Consider the following 18,084-nt stretch of genomic DNA (forward strand, 5'->3'; position numbering starts at 1 on the left):
GATGATCGACCTAACAATCGAAACGTTGACAGTTGTTTTTTTAACATTTAATTCAAACTTTTCCCAGACAAATCCTCCCAGTAGAATCGGACACCATGAACCTGTTCCGTCGATCGCGGATTAGCAAAAACCGGAACCTGCTGCTGGAACAGATCGACGGAATCTCGGAACTGCACGCTCAGTTGACCAAAATAGTGAACCTTTACAACCGCACCTACGGAAAACAGGTGACTCTATGCCACGTGGGGTCCAGCATGATCGCGATCTTGTCCTTTTACCTCCTCTACAAGACGTTGATGGATCCAAACGAAGAATCGATCATTATTACGATCAACACTACCCTGTGGGCACTCTATTTTTCAGCATACCAGAATTCGGTTATTGAGCTGGGAAGCAAAGTCATCGCGGAGGTAAAGATCCAAAAGTCTAAAAATTTTAAATCAGAACATAAAATCAGAACTAAAATTTCAGGACACAAAATTTCGTGTTTCACTTTATAAAGCAATCAACTGTTGCTTCGATGATGCCATCATCTCAAGGGTGAGTAGTCATTTTGTTATCAGATTTATTTAAATTTTCCAAAATAATATTTTTCTAACAAATTTTCTTAGCTTCAGCTACTATCCTACCAGGTAGAGCAAGAGAGGCCACGTGTTGGTGGCCACTTTTTTGTAATAGATAAAACGTTGGTTTTCTCGGTAAATATTTGTTAAAAATATATTAACCATTTTTACTAAACAAATTACTTTTCTCTCACAGACAGTTGGTTTCATATCGACTTATTTCGTTATAGTGATCCAGTTTGATTTGTTGACATAAGATAGATACATACCCAAATAAATGTAGATATGTTTTCAATTAAACCATAAGAAAATTGTTACTTTCTTTCTACACTTTAACAACATCTTTTCCGATAACAAATTATCCAAAAGACACTTTCTTCCGCATGATTTATTCATGTGATTTATTGGAGATCTACAAACCCCATACAGACGCAAACTTTTTCCGTTAAATCAACCAAACCAAGCTATGCGATGCGACGATGTTTGCCTTGAACTTTTCTCTTTCGTTTCGGAGGGCTCGTTCGTTATGGGTGGCTTATTCAATCATTTGTCAGTCAGTCAGTCAGTATCTACTATTTACGCTCAAATGCAACTTTCAGCTACACCTCCGGCCTTAAGTTTGTCGTTAACTTACAAGTTAAAACTTGTTGATGAAAAAGAATTACTTTGATTAGTTTCTAACAATATTTTTAGATTTTTTTTTTAATATGTTTCGTAAAATTAAAAAAAAATCATGATAGAATAATATTTCAAGTTTTATGTAAACCCATATCAAGCTTAATGATATTGTTTTTTTTAATACCGCAGTAAGATATTTTAGAAACAATTTCAGCTCCCTAAGTTCTGGTTCCGGAGTACATCGTTTTATTTGGTAATAATGTACGTACATGAAGGGCGAACACAAAATTATTGCGACATATTTAACAGGGCATAACTTTTTTACCATTGGGTAAAAATCAACCAAATTTTGCACACTTTCTCATTGATATGTATTGTTTACATGCTGTCAAATTCGAAGTCGTGTTTTTCGATTCAAGTGAACCAATGCGAGTCTAGAGAACAAATTCTTTCCAAACACCTAGAATTTCCTGACCTGTCACCCGGCAGGTGGGAAAAATTCAGAACATTCACCATTCAACCGTCTCCAGAGTGTTGAAGCGGTTCCAGGAGCAGTTGACGTTGAACCACGGCAAAGGAGCTGGAAGAAAACCATGACCGGAGAACAAAAAAATGGGGGCAAAGGTGAAGCGGATGATTAAAGCAAATCCCAACGTCTCAAGTCGTGATTTGGCTACAAAGATCGGCATGTGGCAGAGCTACTTCCAGAATGCAAATAAGAGAGGTGGACTTCATGCATACAAGGTACAGAATTTCACAAACCGCGATGAGCATCGACGACTAAAACACGGAAGCTCTACGAGAAGATGCTGGCAAAATACGGCTGCTGTGTGATGGACGACGAAACGTATGTAAAAGCCGATTTTAAGGAAATTGGGAGATTGGAGTTTTTCACCGGCAAAAGCAAGTTTGATGTGGACGACAAATTTAAGAAGAAGAAAATGTCGAAGTTCGCCTACAAATATCTCGTTTGACAGGCCATCTGCACTTGAGGACTGAGGAGTGAGCACAGCAAATGACGAGATCTACTAATCTGAGTGCCTCGAGAAGCGCCTTTTGCCGTTCTTGCAGCAGCACGACGAAGCTCTGCTATTTTGTTCTGGAGTGGTATGAGGCAAATTCTGTCCATTTTGTTCCAAAGGACATGAACCTGCCAAACTGTCCGGAGCTGCGCCTAGTGGAGCAGTACTAAGCAATAATGAACCAAGAAGACAGTCAAAGGCGAGAAGGACATGTTAAGAAAATGGAAAAAAAAACTGAGAAACTGGTACCGGATGACACTGTAGAGACTTTGATGGAGGTCATCAAATCGATTAACTTTTCTTGTTGAAGTAATGATTATTGAATGAATATTTTATACATATACCCTAAAATTTTGGTATGATTCTAAACATTATAAGAAAATTGGCATCACATTCTCGGTGTCGCAATAATTTCGTGTTCGCCCTTTAAGCACTGACCACACTGACATGACACTTAGAACAAAAATTAAACCATTTTCTGTCTAAATTTTTGTTGTCAGATTTTGCAGGTTCGCAATACCGACTGCAGGTGGCGAACCGTAAAAAAATTGACAAAAAATGCCCTGTAGGAAAAACGGTCCTGTTTAGCCCGATTTTATCGTAGAAATAGCGTGTTTTATTTTTAAAGTTGTGTGTGCTTTAAGTACACAGAAGGGTGGCAATGAATGTATGAGAGAAATTTCATGATCGATTTTTTTAAAACCGACCATATACATTTTGTAGATTGACCCAAAATACTGACCTGTGCAAGATTTCAACTCAACTTGATTAAGTCCTGACTTAAATCGCTCAAAGTTTCGGTTTCTTTGACCCTCAAAAATCACCTAAGACGGGACCAAAGGAAATCGGAAAATTCGAAATGAATAAGAAATGCACGAAATGTCGAGATCTGGTGTTACCTCAAAAAAAAAAGTTGGCCCATAATCGACATTTTTGTGGACTTTGGCAAAACCGGCCATTTTTCGGAAAACCAAATGTCCCAGAAAGTTGATTTTTGGTCGTTTTTTTCTAAAAGTTTTTGCATTTTTAGGTCATTTTCATCAAAATAAAAAAATGGATTGTTTTCGATTTCCTTTCCTCTTGAAGGGTGTGTCACATCAAATTGCATCACGGAAAAAACGCTGTAGAAATTTAATTTTCAGGAATTATATCTTCAGCTTTCGCTTATAATCAGATAAGAGTGTATAGATCACGTTGGCCATGCTTCACTGTCAATTTTTCGTAAATTTTGAAAAATGTCGTCGAACGAAAAAGAGCGTCGTGAATTAATCCTGCGCACTCATTTCGAGAATCCGGAGTTGTCACATCGGGACATCGGTAAGATGCTGGGAATCGTCCAATCCACGGTCAGCAGAGTACTAAAACGATACTTCGAGAACCTAACCATCGACCGGAAGGTGAAGAACGGCAAAAATGGATGCTCCGTCAGTGAAAAAGGTCACTAGCGCGTAGCTAAGCAGTTAAGACGTGATCCGAGAAGTTCGGTCCGGGATGTCGCCAAAAAGCTGAATTTGTCAAGTTCATTCGTCCAGCGGACCAAGCAGCGGGAGGGCCTATGTACATATCTATAAAGTTCAGAAAACTCCTAACCGCGACTAAAGGCAAAACATGGTGGGGAAGACTGTACAGCGAAATGCTGATGAAGCCGCATTGCCTGGTATTGGACGACGAAACCTACGTCAAAGCGTACTTTCGTCAGTTGCCGGGCCTATTGTTCTTCGCCGCAGAGGCCGAATTCAGTGTTCCGGAGGAGATTCGCTAGCATAAACTATCCAAGTTTGCCGAAAAGTACATGGTGTGGCAAGCGATCTGCTCTTGCGGAAAGCAGAGCGCCCCCTTCGTGACGACCGGCACGGTAAACGGGCAGGTTTACCTTAGGTAGTGCCTACAGAAGCGCTTACTACCACTATTGAAGCAGCACGAGAGCTCGACCATCTTCTGACCGGATCTAGCTTTGTGTCACTATTCAAAGAACGTGTTGGAGTGGTACGAAGCCAACGGGGTCACCTTCGTGTCAAAGGAAATGAACCCGCCCAACGAGCCGGAGCTTTGCCCAATAGAGTAATATTGGGCGATTATGAAACAGGCCCTCCGGAAGAACCCAAAAGTTGTCAAATCGGAGGCGGACTTCAAGAGAAAATGGATTTCTGTTTAAAAAAAAAACTATAATCTGACGTTGTACAGAACCTTATGGACGCGGCAAATAGGAAAGTGCGAGCATACGGGCCTGGGCTCGAAGTATCAATAAAAAGAAAATGCCAAAAGTTGTTTAATAGTTTTTATTTAACTGTCTAAAATTTTCAAATAATCGATCTACTGGGCGAATTTTTACAGCGTTTTTTCCGTGATGCACTTTGACCCTTTGGGTAATTATTGAAAGTAGCAAACCGAAACTTTGAGGCACTCCTAAATCAAGTTCTATAGGGCTAAAATGTTCCATAGGGCCATTTTTTAAGTTCAACACAAAACTTTTGCCCGTTGATGTACCTACTTGTCATCATTCATGCGCGGAAAGCAGGGAAAAAGGTCTCCAGCAGGGCGCCGGCCGGTGTGGTCGGTCTAGCTAGTAGAATCGGATTGCAAAGGTTTTCTTCTTTTGCACTCAGAGGGTTATTAAATTTCCATTTTCCCATCGACGACGATCAAACATTGAGCATCGAACGAACGACAACGTGTCTTTGAAGGAAAGGAAAGCCAAATCTTGCCAGAGGTGAGCAACTGATTTTGATGGCTTTTAATTCAGGATTGATCTCTGAATATTCACCCTCCAGTTGGAGTTCGTTGAAAGTTGAAATTTAGAATTACTGTTGAAAGATCTTCCTAACCACACGCTTCAGCACATCAGTTTAGGTACAGCCTATTCAAATTTTCTAGCACAACAAACTGTCATTGTTGAAGTCCACCGGCTGAAAAAATGTGTAAATTTCTTTCTATTTTGGTTCCTAATCGTTGATGGTTCGAAAAGTTGGAACATATCATTACGATCCGGATGATAATAAATCATGTAAACACAATGCGGGTAATGTTTGAGTGGAACAAAAGGTGAAACGAAACCCTTGAATGAAACTTAATCGTGATCCGAAAGCGGCTCATCTTGGATGGGCAGTCTTCGAAATTTCAGTAGCTGCTACCCATTTTCACAAGATACTGTCGCTTGTTTGGGTTTATGACTACCGTACTGTAATATTAATCTTAAGACAAGTGAGATTGTACATTTTCCCCCCTAACTGCTGGAGTCATGATGATTTTGAATTAAAATAAGACATTACATGGATACATGGATCGAGAAATTAGTTTGGGATATTGAATTAACAGGTAACGATTCACAAATTGTGAAATCAATACACATTGTAAAACTAATCACATAAATCTGGTATCGAAATAAGCTTGTGATTTCAATTTTTTGAAATGTAAAAACCTTAGTTTCAAAATCTACACACAATTTCAATTTGTAGAATGTTTAGTTGGAAAAGCAAAGAAATTTATTTTTTTTAATGCTATCTTATTATGAATATCAAAACTGTTCTAAAACTATTCTCAAAAACAAATATTTAGATTTGGAAGGTTGATCTTCAACATGATTTCATTTTTTCAATAAACACAAATGAAAAATGAAAATGATGATGACCGTATAAAAAAATTGATAGATTGTTAACAACACTTTTATGAGTGTTTTTTCATGCCCTCAAGACCAAGGTTGCGAAAAAAATTCTGTGTTTTTGCGAATAAAAATTCGGAGTTTCTGTGATTTAACACAAAAATTCTTTGACGCTATTTCCCTAAGTTTCATTTAAATTCATGAAAAATATTGGTCTTTTTTACTTTTTTTTAGGAAAATCAATAAACATTACAAATTTTATCACATTTTTTTCAATCTAAACTAAGAAATCCGAAAAAATGAAAAAAAATTAAAATTTTAGAACCACGTGCAAAACTTAAAAAATCTTTGAAATCTGTGAATATTCCTAAAATTCTGTGTTCTGTCACACAGATTCTGTGAAGAAACTGTGCTCAACATTCTGTGAAATTATAGATTTTTCTGTGATTTCGGCAACCTTGCTCAGGACGTGAAGGTTCTGGGAGAGAAAATTGTCCTATTATTCGTTATTGTTGTTCTCAATTGCTGAAAGGAGATTTTTCAACCAAAAATTCCTTTATTTTCGCGCAAAACACAAATGCTTAATTTGATAATTGTTTAATTGAAATGTAAGTGCAATTGACCTCTCACTCTGCTCAAACTCACTATCATTGGATTGCCAGTGGAAGGTAATCTCTGATCCCAATGGTAGTGATCACTTACCAATCAAAATAACAATCACCAATGGGGCCAGCACTTCAAATTCAACATATATGGCATATGACCTTACAAGACACATCGATTGGAAAAAGTATTCGGACAAAATAACAGATGCCATTGATACTATGAATGTTCTACCTCCTTTGGAGGAGTACCACTTTCTTTCACGCTTGATCCTTGAAAGTGCACTTTGTGCTCAAACAAAACCCATCCCAGATTCATCTGTTCTTCGAAGGACCCCAAATCCATGGTGGGACCAGCAGTGTTCCAAGCTCTATAAGGACAAATCAAAAGCATTCAAAGATTTTCGAAAACATGGAACCCTCGTCCTTTTTGAATCATATGTTTCCCTTGAAAATCAGTTCAAAAAATTGATCAAAGGGAAGAAAAAGGCATATTGGAGAAATTTCGTGGGTGGTTTATCACGGGAAACATCCTTGAGTACTTTATGGAAAGTTGCACGAAGCATGCGTAATCGATCATCTACAAATGAAAGTGAAGAATATACACATAGATGGATATTCAACTTCGCACGGAAAGTCTGTCCAGATTCTACACCTGTGCAAAAAATAATCCGGAACGTGCCTCCTGATAGGTGTGGTCTGGATTCCAGCTTTTCGATGGTCGAATTTTCACTTGCCCTCCTCTCTTGTAACAATTCAGCTCCGGGAATTGATAAAATCAAATTTAACTTGTTGAAGAACCTTCCGGACGCCGCAAAATTTCGCTTGTTAAATTTGTTTAATCAATTTTTGGAGAACAACATTGTTCCTCAAGAGTGGAGACAAGTGAGAGTTATCGCTATCCAAAAGCCCGGAAAACCAGCGTCCGATGCGAATTCGTACCGTCCAATAGCGATGTTGTCTTGTATACGCAAATTGATGGAGAAAATGATTTTGTTTCGTTTAGACAAATGGGTAGAAACAAATGGTCTCCTTTCAGATACTCAATTTGGGTTTCGAAGGGGCAAAGGAACAAACGATTGTCTTGCTTTGCTGTCTTCAGAGATACAAATGGCGTACGCAAAACGTGAGCAAATGGCTTCAGTGTTTCTAGACATAAAGGGAGCTTTTGATGCAGTCTCAATAGAGGTGTTGTCAGACAAGTTGCACTCCCGGGGTCTGCCTCCTTTATTGAACAACATCTTATACAGCTTGCTTTGTGAGAAACATCTGAACTTTGCTCACGGAGATATTGCAGTTAGAAGAACCTCTTACATGGGCCTCCCCCAGGGTTCATGTTTGAGTCCACTTTTGTACAACTTTTACGTAAGTGACATCGACAGTTGTCTCTCTGAAGGCTGCACTTTAAGACAACTTGCAGATGATGGCGTAGTATCTGTAACAAGTGATACTGAGTCACATCTGCACAGACCTTTACAAGATACTTTAAACAGATTGTCTTCCTGGGCTTTGGGGCTTGGGATCGAGTTCTCTCCAGAGAAAACTGAGTTGGTGGTTTTTTCTAAAAAGCATAGACCAGCTCAACCACAGCTCCAACTTCTTGGCAGAACGATCACTCAATCGAGGTGTTTTAAGTATCTTGGGGTTTGGTTTGATTCCAAATGTACCTGGAGAGCACACATTGAGTATCTGAAAGGAAAATGCCAACAAAGAATCAATTTTCTCCGATCAATCACTGGCACCTGGTGGGGAGCCCATCCGGAAGATCTTTTAAAATTGTATCGAACAACTATTCTTTCAGTGATGGAATATGGTAGCTTTTGTTTCCAGTCGGCTGCCAAAACTCACCTCATCAAACTCAAGCGTATCCAATACCGTTGTCTTCGCATCGCTTTGGGCTGTATGTCCACAACGCACAACATGAGTCTTGAAGTTTTGGCAGGAATACTTCCTTTGAAAGATCGATACAATCTACTATCACTTCGGTTCCTCATCAGGTGTGAGGTCATGAACCCATTGGTGATCGTTAATTTTGAAAGGTTACTAGAGCAAAATCTTCATACCAGATTTATGTCTATATACCATGTCCTCATGTCAATGCAGGCAAACCCTTCTTCGTACTCTTCAACTCGTGTTTTCATCCCAGACTACGATAATTCTTCTGTCCAGTTTGATTTGTCTATGCAGCAGGAAATTCGTGGAATCCCGGATTCGCATCGCCCACTTCAGATTCCAAGAATTTTCGAAGCTAAATATAGACACGTCGATGCTGACAAAATGTACTTTACCGATGGGTCTCTAATTGAGGAATCAACGGGATTTGGAGTTTTCAACGAAACAACTAGCGCCTCTTATAACCTCCAGTCACCATGCTCTGTATATATAGCAGAGTTAGCTGCTATTCACTGGGCCTTGGACAGCATCGCCTCACGGCCTATTGGGCACTACTACATTGTAACGGATAGCCTAAGCTCAGTTGACGCAATACGCTCAATACGACCGGGAAAGCACTCGCCGTTCTTCCTAGAGAAGATACGGGATATTTTGAGTGCTTTAACAAGACGTCGCTTTTCCATCACCTTTGTTTGGGTTCCCTCTCATTGCTCGATAGTGGGCAATGAGAAGGCAGACTCTCTGGCAAAGGTGGGGGCGACGGAAGGCGACACGTATCCACGTGAAATCGTCTTCAACGAATTCTACTTCTTAGTACGAGGGAACTCTCTTGTCAACTGGCAGCGCAAATGGGACGAGGATGAGGATGGTCGGTGGCTCCACTCGATTATCCCAAAGGTAAGCCTTAAACCATGGTTCAATAGATTGAACTTGAGTCGGGATTTTATTCGTATATTTTCCCGTCTCATGTCCAATCATTGTTCCTTAAACGCGGTACTCTATCGTTTTGACATTGCTGGTAGCAATTTGTGTAGTTGCGGCCAAGGTTACCATGACATCGAGCATATTGTTTGGTCGTGTGAGGTCCATCTTGTCGCCAGAACGAATTTAATAGACTCCCTTAGGGCCCGAGGAAAACCACCTAATGTTCCAGTTAGAGATGTACTAGCTGTGCTAGATTTGGACTACATGTTCGAAATCTACCTTTTTCTAAAAGCTATCGATCTTCGTCTATAATTTCTTTTTTATTTTCATATTTCCCTTTCTATCTTCCTTTCTCCTCTCACAAAGTGTTAAGTTAAGAAAACAATTGTAAACAACAAAATCGGTTTTGGCTCCTTAAAGCCTAAAGGTATGAGCCGTTTCAAATAAAGAATTGTTAAAAAAAAAAAATAATTGAAATGTACTGAAAAACATACCAAAAAATGTAATCAAAATGACAAAAATTAGAAAAATTACACTACTGGCGAAATAAGATGTAACGAAATCACAAGTCTTAAGAAAAATAACAAAAATGACAGAAGTAATAAAAATGAAAATCATGTCAAAAGTGGCCAAAACGTGTGGGGTGTTTTGGGCCACTTTTTTGTTTGCTCCATAACTTCTTAATTATATTTACAAGACTAGCTGACCCGGCAAACTTTGTTGAGCCTTCTAGGCCCACTTTCTTTAACAAAACTCAATCAGATAAAAAACAAAAGTTCGGATTTGTTACTATCAATAGTGACAGGGGCCTTTTTACCCACATCCGTCCCAGAAATGTTTACCCCCTGGAGTGTGAACTTGACACTATTGACTCAAACCAATTTCTCTTGTTTCCCAACCAATTTTTAAACAATTCATACTTTTAGAAGCCTTGTTATGTAACTCAAATATGTTTCTTAACACTAAACATACCGACACTTTGTATATACCTATTCATACCGCGAGCGGTCAAATGACGGCAAACACCATTTTCGTTAAAACTCCCTTGTTTCTTAACCGATTTCTACCAAACTTATAGTTTTGAAAAGCTTATAACTCGACTCAAATATGTTTCTCAGACAATTTTCAGCTACAATCAAAAACTTTAAAGTTATTTACAGTACAAGAAAAATTTTATGAAAAAACATGCTTCAGGACAAAGGTTGCAAATCAGTTATTAAGTGCTCGAAAAAAATTTCACTTGGTGCCTGAGAAAGCTGAAGTTAGAAGCTATATGTTGCACATATGGAATTTTTTTTTTTAATTTGCCGTCATTTGACCGCTCGCGGTATGAATAGGTATACCACATACGTTATTCGAAAACCGTAACACTTAAAAAAAAATTAAAAACGCAAAAATACTTGCATTTAAAAAACAAAAATAGTCCTGTGGTTAAATTTGCGAAAAAACAATTATATAAGGCGTAATCATCGTTTAAAGTTCAAAAACCGTCATTTGACCGCCTCCGGTACGTTTAGTGTTAAACAATAGTCAGCTACAACCGTTTCTCGTTATTAAAAGTCTAAGAAAACAAAAATACGAAAAAACATACTTCGGAAAAAACACCTTGAAACTGAACTGTAGAACTGTAGCTAAAAAATGCTCCAAACAAATTCACTTAGTGTCCAGAAAAACTGAAGTTAGAAGCTATACGTTGCACATAAGGATATGTTTTTTTTTTATTTTTTAAGACCATGGGAACAAAAAATATAAATAAGTGGTGTAAAAACGTAATTTTTCAATCAATGAACCGTCAAAATTGTATAAATTTTGAAAAGAGTATTAAAAGTTAACGTAATTTGACACATTTTTTGCATTTTTCAGATTGTTAAAATATTTTAATTTTTTTTATTTCCAGCGGAAGCTGACAGCGAACCCGTTCTACATATTTTTTTTTTCGTTTACAGAGGATCCTACACTGTTTAGTCAATTTTCGATTAACCCCAAACAAAGTGCGCCTTTGTTGGGATGTGTTACCATTTTATACAGTTTTAATCAGTTCCCTTTATCTCCAAAATCATTTCAAAAGTTTTCTTCACCGTATACCAAATTTGCAGACAAAGCACATAACTATTTGCAGTGTTATCAAAAAACGCTTCCCATGGTATGAAATTTCGTGATTTTTTATGCTTTATTATTTTTTAATTTTTTTAAACAAATTTCCACACATTACATTCTGTTTTTAGTAATCTGTTTCTTGAAATGCGTTTGATGATCTTCTTTGAATAACTTAATCATCTTTTCAATTTACATTTTATAATATTTGACAATATACGAATGCTTAAGTTTAAGAAAAAGAAAATGAAAACAGTATAAATATTCATCGAATTCTGATTCATAGCAACTTTGAATCTTAGGGTTATGAAATTTTCAAAAAGGCATTGAAAACTCTGAATTAACGTATATTTATTTTCATTATTATTATTATTATAGAGAATTTGAGTAGGCTCATTCATTCGAATTATACTATTTTTTTATTTCTTCTTTTAAATCACTTTTGAAAATTAAATCATACGTTTTCAGAGTCTGTAAACAAATTAGGCAAGATTTTTTTCTTGATTTATTTTATAACTTTTTTTTTTATAGCTTTTGTAATTTGAAATTGAAAAAAAAATTTCATCAAAATTCTGTGACAGATTTCAAACCTTTTTTTGTACGGGATTTTCATCCTCTGGGATGATTCAGTAGACTGAGTCGATTTGGGGTCATTTTGGAATTCCTCAAACCCTGTGGTCTAAAAAGCTTCGTCTTGGTCCAAAACTCATCCATGATTTTTTGCAAAATTTTTAAGTTACGTTTACATGAGTAAATTTGAACTTTTAGGTTTGTATGGGAAAATTGAATATTTTGTACTGAAAAATGAACATCACTTTTGTTTCGTCTGTGAAACCAAGCCAGCTGAAGGTTTTTGTGCCAATTTATAAAATTCCTTAAGGAAATTTTCCGCTGAACAACTTTGTCGAAGACCGTAACTTCGTATCTTATTAGGAAAAAAATAGTTATTAGGTGTTGAACAGGGGTATGTCTTTTCGCACTGATAAACAATAAATTCAATTGACATCTCTGCAGGGTGCCTAGCGGGGTATTGCGTGACTACTTTCCATGCAACACTTCGCGAGGCTCAAGCAGTGATGTCAATTAAATTTATTCCTAATCAATGCGAAAAGACATACCCCTGTTCAACACCTAATAACTATTTTTTTCCTAATAAGATACGAAGTTACGGTCTTCGACAAAGTTGTTCAGCGGAAAATTTCCTTAAGGAATTTTATAAATTGGCACAAAAACCTTCAGCTGGCTTGGTTCCACAGACGAAACAAAAATGATGTTGATTTTTCAGTACAAAATATTCAATTTTCCCATACAAACCTTAAAGTTCAAATTTACTCATGCAAACGTAACTTAAAAATTTTGCAAAAAATCATGGATGAATTTTGGGCCAATACGAAGCTTTTTAGACCCCAGGGTTTGAGGAATTCCAAAATGACCCCAAATCGACTCAGTCTAATGATTCAGCCCTACTAGATTTTAAATCGTATTAAAAACTTCCAAAAAACCTACCATAATAGTTTTTTTTTTAAATTTTGTCGATAAATTTCGTTTTAGAGGCATAACTAAACAAATTTTACAACAATTTTTGTTTTCGTTTGATTCACCAAATAAAGTGAATAAATCCAGGCAAAATGCGGGTAATTTTTCGTTTACTTTTTTGGAGTGTGTTAAAATTTATACAGTCATATCGTACACGGAAAATAAAAAAAAGGTTAATAGAATTTACCTTTTTGCGAGGTGATTTTTTTCCACCCTTCTTTCGCGGTAAATTTTACCTTTTTTTCATTCACCTAGCGAAGAGGTAGATTCTACCTTTTTTTAATTCACCTAGCAAAAAGGTAAATTTTATCTTTTTCGCATTCACCTAGCAAAAGAGTAAACAATACCTTTTTCTTATTCACTGAATTAAAAGATAAATGCCAATTCGTTTGATTGGTTTCCTCAATAAAAAAATAAAACAAAATTCATTCAAAATTTTTATTTATATATAATAAATTGAGACTTTCACCTTATATTAATATTTTTAAAAATTGTTGAGGCAAGTCCTTTCTTTGTCAGGCTCGTGACAATTCGGCTTTCCGGTTCTCCCGAGCCACCATGGCTGCTGAATCTTTCTGCATTGCGTTAACACTTTCATGTCCTTCTTCGCTCTGTGGGCCGGTCTGAAACAAAAGTAAAGTTTTCAACGAGAATCATCACAACTAAATGATATCTATGAAAAAACTTACCATTTTGTTCCAATTTTCACATATTGGGCACGAAGCAAAACTTCCTTCCTGAACGACAAAACAGCTTAACCTCAATTAACGGGCAAATAGTTACTTTTTTCCGAGATGAATGGTACCGTTTTGTTTAGCTCAATTCAGGTCAACTTCACCTCGCTACGAGGTAAGTTTTACCTTATTTGGTTTTACCTTTTTTTCTAGGTGAATTATACTTTTTTATTCAGCTCAATTCAGGTGAAGTTCACCTCGCTACGAGGTAAGATTTACCTTTTTATTACGCACCTTTTTTCTAGGTGAATTGTACCTTTTTTCTAACCTCGATTCAGGTAGATTTTACCGCGCTGTGAGGTGAGTTTCACCTCGAAGAGGTAGAAGTTACCTTTTTGGCTTTTACGAGATATCTCGGTAAATTTTACCTTTTTATTATTTTCCGTGTATAATACTTCTTCCTTGAGTAAAATTACATTCTTGAATATGGCCGTTAAAGTTATCCGGGTCCGGCCAATCCGGGTTATTTTAACAGAATTCTGACAATATCCGGGCATTTGATTTCAAAATATCGCATTTTAGCTTCCCTTCCAGAAAACGATCATCTTTATTTTGTTGAACCAGAGTTTTTGTTCGATTTTGCAAATTAAGTGAAAAAATCCGATTCTGATCCGATCAACAATTACTAGGCCTTGATTCTTAACCAAAAATGACTTTTTTTCCGGCTACCACACTCAGAGGAAATCTTATTATAAATTTCATAAGATACATCTTATGAACCACTTTTTTGCGTCCAAACTAATTTTTCATAAGAGTCTTATGAAATTCTTTCAATTTCCATACGATGTTCTTATGAAAAATAGAAGAAACGGCATTGTGAAAAAATGATGAACACATTCATTCATAGCATCAGTTTTTTTTCATCATCTAACAGTACGAAGCAATCGCCAGTTCATAGTTGTTCGGGCTCGGCCGATGGGGGGTTCGGAATTCGAGGGTTTTCTTCCCGTCTCTAAGTCGACGGCATCCACTAGCAGCAGGAATCCGGGTAAGTCGCCTACACTTAACACACAGCAGCTGATTCACCCGATGGGGGAAGAATTTTGTTTGCACTTCGGTGTACTTTGTATGGGTATCACGGTGCAACTTGATGCAACTATTTTGCCACCACTTAACTAGACCCGATTTCGGATAAACTTGAGATAAGTCGCTTGGTTGGACTTTAGATAAGTACTTTATTGGAACGAAGTGAAAGATCCGTGCGTTCGATTCAATGTTATTTTCTATTCTGTCTAACTAAAAATGGCTTACATTCTATTGTGTGAGTCTCTCTCGGCGAAAGTTCTTATGTTGCGAGAGAGTACATATTAATGCTAGGGTACGTGTACAGAAAGTGGTGTTTGCGAGCAAATGGATTAAAGTGTCAAGTGAACATAAAACTAGACACATATTACAAACAAAAACTTAGATGCTATTTCCTGATCGGTACAGTACCGATCATTCCGGCCACCTTGAAACTGCTGTTTCAACCAATTTCGGACCGGGCTTTGATTTCGGACGGAATTGATTGCGGGCTTCTTCGGTGTTTGTCCGGCCACCCTGGAATCAGTCAACACTGTTGAACGGTGCTGCAGATCACTGGCAACGGATTTCAGCATTCGAACATGTTGGATCAAAAAATCGATGAGCTCGTCGTACTTTACTTCGTCCTTTTGACGAGTATCTTGCTCCCAAGCGCGGATCGTTGCTGCATCCAATTTATTCGAAAGAATGAAAATAAGTGGAGTGTCCCAGTGCTCTACTGGCTCGCCCAATTTTCCCAATGCCTTGACATGTCGCTGAAAGTCATCAACCAGAGTGTTGAGGTCCTGTGCTGACTCACGCTTTATCGATGGGAGATTGTACAGGCCTCGAAACAATTCCTTCCTGAGAAACCGTTTATTATCGTACCGCTTCTTCAGTGCATCCCATGTCGACGAATAGTTGTCCGCTTGGATGTCCACAGACTCAAACGGCTTCTTAGCTTCTCCCTCCAGTGACTGTAGAAGATATTGCAGCTTGTTCACGATCGGAATATCTTCGTTGCAGTGGATCATTGAGATAAAGTTATCACGAAACGAGATCCAACGCGACTCATCTCCGCTGAACTTCGGCAGATCGATTTTCGGCAAACGATGGTGGAAACTAGCAGACATGTTGTGTGAAGACGATGCGTGCATGATCGTCGAACTCAACGGATGCTCCCTACTTTCCAGTTTGGACAGCAAAAAACCTTTCGCCCTGCAGAATCGATCCTCAAAATCCGCCCGAAACTCTAGATGACCTTCAAACCTCTCTTCGTGATCGCCCAGCTCAATATCATTCTGCACGTTCAGGAACAGCTCGTTGCACTTGTTTAGCGCCTCCAAACGCACCGCAACCTGGCAACAATCCCGTTCATAGGTGTACTCCGCAATGAACTTCTCCACCACATCTCGCTCGGCACACGCTCGTCGTCGCGTCAGAAGGTCCGCTGCTAATTTCTTCTCCGCCTTGTTAGCCATATTACCACCACTCGAATCACACTTGTTGACACCAAAAATACCGGACACACCACCAATGATTGACTTTCGGATATTTTCTCGCAAATAGAATTCCCAAATTTATTTTTATTTTGTAGATGTTGCTATCTTTTTGGACCGTACTGTAGTCAGCAACTCGTATGAACAGCACCCAGCAATGTTGTAACACAACTGTTACGATTTGAAACCAAAAGTGATTTGCAATTTCTCCAAAAAATGTAGTTTCCGAAGTGTCGCTATTATTTTGACCGACACTGTAAAGTGCAACAGGCTAAATGCACTTGCAATTCGTTCTACAGCACGCCTTTATTTATCCAATGCAATTTCTCCTCAAAAAGTTTTATTTAAAAAAAACTTGTTCCAAAACTTTTGTGCTCCAGTGTAAAACCTCAAAATTTTGTGAGACAGTGTAATTGCCGTTTGTTTTGGTTCTAATAAATATCAATCACCAACTTGATTCTAATTGCTGCTGTTGCAATTGCAATTATTGGACAAATTTATGTTGGCCAAGTGAATAATGGGCCTGAATATTATATTCACGGTGAGTATATCACAAAATGGCCTACCTTGACGTGATTGTACAAACCACAGCTGCTACTGCGCTTCCGAAGATGGCGAATGTTGGATTCCAATGCTGGTCCAGATGAGCTTCTGTCCTCGAATCCGGCTACGAAGGACCAAATGTTCGGGCTCGGCCGATGGGGGGTTCGGAATTCGAGGGTTTTCTTCCCGTCTCTAAGTCGACGGCATCCACTAGCAGCAGGAATCCGGGTAAGTCGCCTACACTTAACACACAGCAGCTGATTCACCCGATGGGGGAAGAATTTTGTTTGCACTTCGGTGTACTTTGTATGGGTATCACGGTGCAACTTGATGCAACTATTTTGCCACCACTTAACTAGACCCGATTTCGGATAAACTTGAGATAAGTCGCTTGGTTGGACTTTAGATAAGTACTTTATTGGAACGAAGTGAAAGATCCGTGCGTTCGATTCAATGTTATTTTCTATTCTGTCTAACTAAAAATGGCTTACATTCTATTGTGTGAGTCTCTCTCGGCGAAAGTTCTTATGTTGCGAGAGAGTACATATTAATGCTAGGGTACGTGTACAGAAAGTGGTGTTTGCGAGCAAATGGATTAAAGTGTCAAGTGAACATAAAACTAGACACATATTACAAACAAAAACTTAGATGCTATTTCCTGATCGGTACAGTACCGATCAATAGTTATTATAGTTTTCCCTCAATGTTAAATGTTATTGTTATCTCCGGAATGGTAAGTTCGATTTGCTGTTTTTGGTGTGAACGTTGAATACCGTCAAACGGGGCATCATGCAACAGCGGGGTTCGATGCAACATTTATATAACACTACATTGAATCAATTTTTAATTTAATGTAATGTAATAAAGTTATCTTTTAATGATAACAAAATGATGATGACAAAATTTCTCGCATCTTAAGCTAGTTGTCTTAAGTTTTTTATTTTTATGTAAAATTTGAAAAACCGAGCAATAAATGTTCAAATTTTAACAATTTTTGATGCTGAAAAAAACTTTACCCAGTATGACGGATTGGCTTGATAAAATTACCTACAAACTTTTAACAGGTTTCCTCATGTTATACCCACATTGTTGGTGTAAAAATATTTTTCGAACAATCACCCAATTTTTTTAAATGAATATTTTTAAAATTCAGTTAGGTGTCTGGGGTTAAATGCAACAAAATGCAACTCAAAGAAATACCTTGTAAATCTCGTTTCCATGTGTTGGAATATGAATGTTTTGAATCACGCGTTTGTAAACATTTAAATTTCATTCATCCAAACATTTATTTTTATGATTTCAGCTTTTAGAATTTTTCGTTGTACTATTTAACCCCTAAATGTATGCAGCATCCTTAATTTCAGAAAAAATGTGAAAGTTTGTTTTTACAGACCCAAAAACTACTGCAATTGGTGTTGTCATGCGTAATGGTCTTGAAGACATCGCAAATATATTA

The 18,084-nt window shown here is 37.7% G+C and overlaps 1 protein-coding gene across 1 annotated transcript; it reads left to right on the forward strand.

Moving 5' to 3' along the window:
* Positions 1 to 8,283: 8,283 nt before the first annotated feature.
* Positions 8,284 to 9,655, forward strand: LOC129756885 (uncharacterized). Its single transcript, XM_055753929.1, has 2 exons — positions 8,284 to 9,193; positions 9,319 to 9,655. The coding sequence occupies exons 1-2, from the start codon at positions 8,306 to 8,308 to the stop codon at positions 9,328 to 9,330; spliced, it is 900 nt and encodes a 299-aa protein (XP_055609904.1). The 5' UTR covers positions 8,284 to 8,305; the 3' UTR covers positions 9,331 to 9,655.
* Positions 9,656 to 18,084: the final 8,429 nt, after the last annotated feature.

The sequence above is a fragment of the Uranotaenia lowii genome, chromosome 3, assembly GCF_029784155.1.
Source record: "Uranotaenia lowii strain MFRU-FL chromosome 3, ASM2978415v1, whole genome shotgun sequence".
Taxonomy (NCBI): Eukaryota; Metazoa; Arthropoda; class Insecta; order Diptera; family Culicidae; genus Uranotaenia; species Uranotaenia lowii.

Coding starts and splice junctions, on each gene's coding strand:
- LOC129756885 (XM_055753929.1), top strand. CDS start 8,306: ATGTCCACAACGCACAACATGAGTCTTGAAGTTTTGGCAGGAATACTT.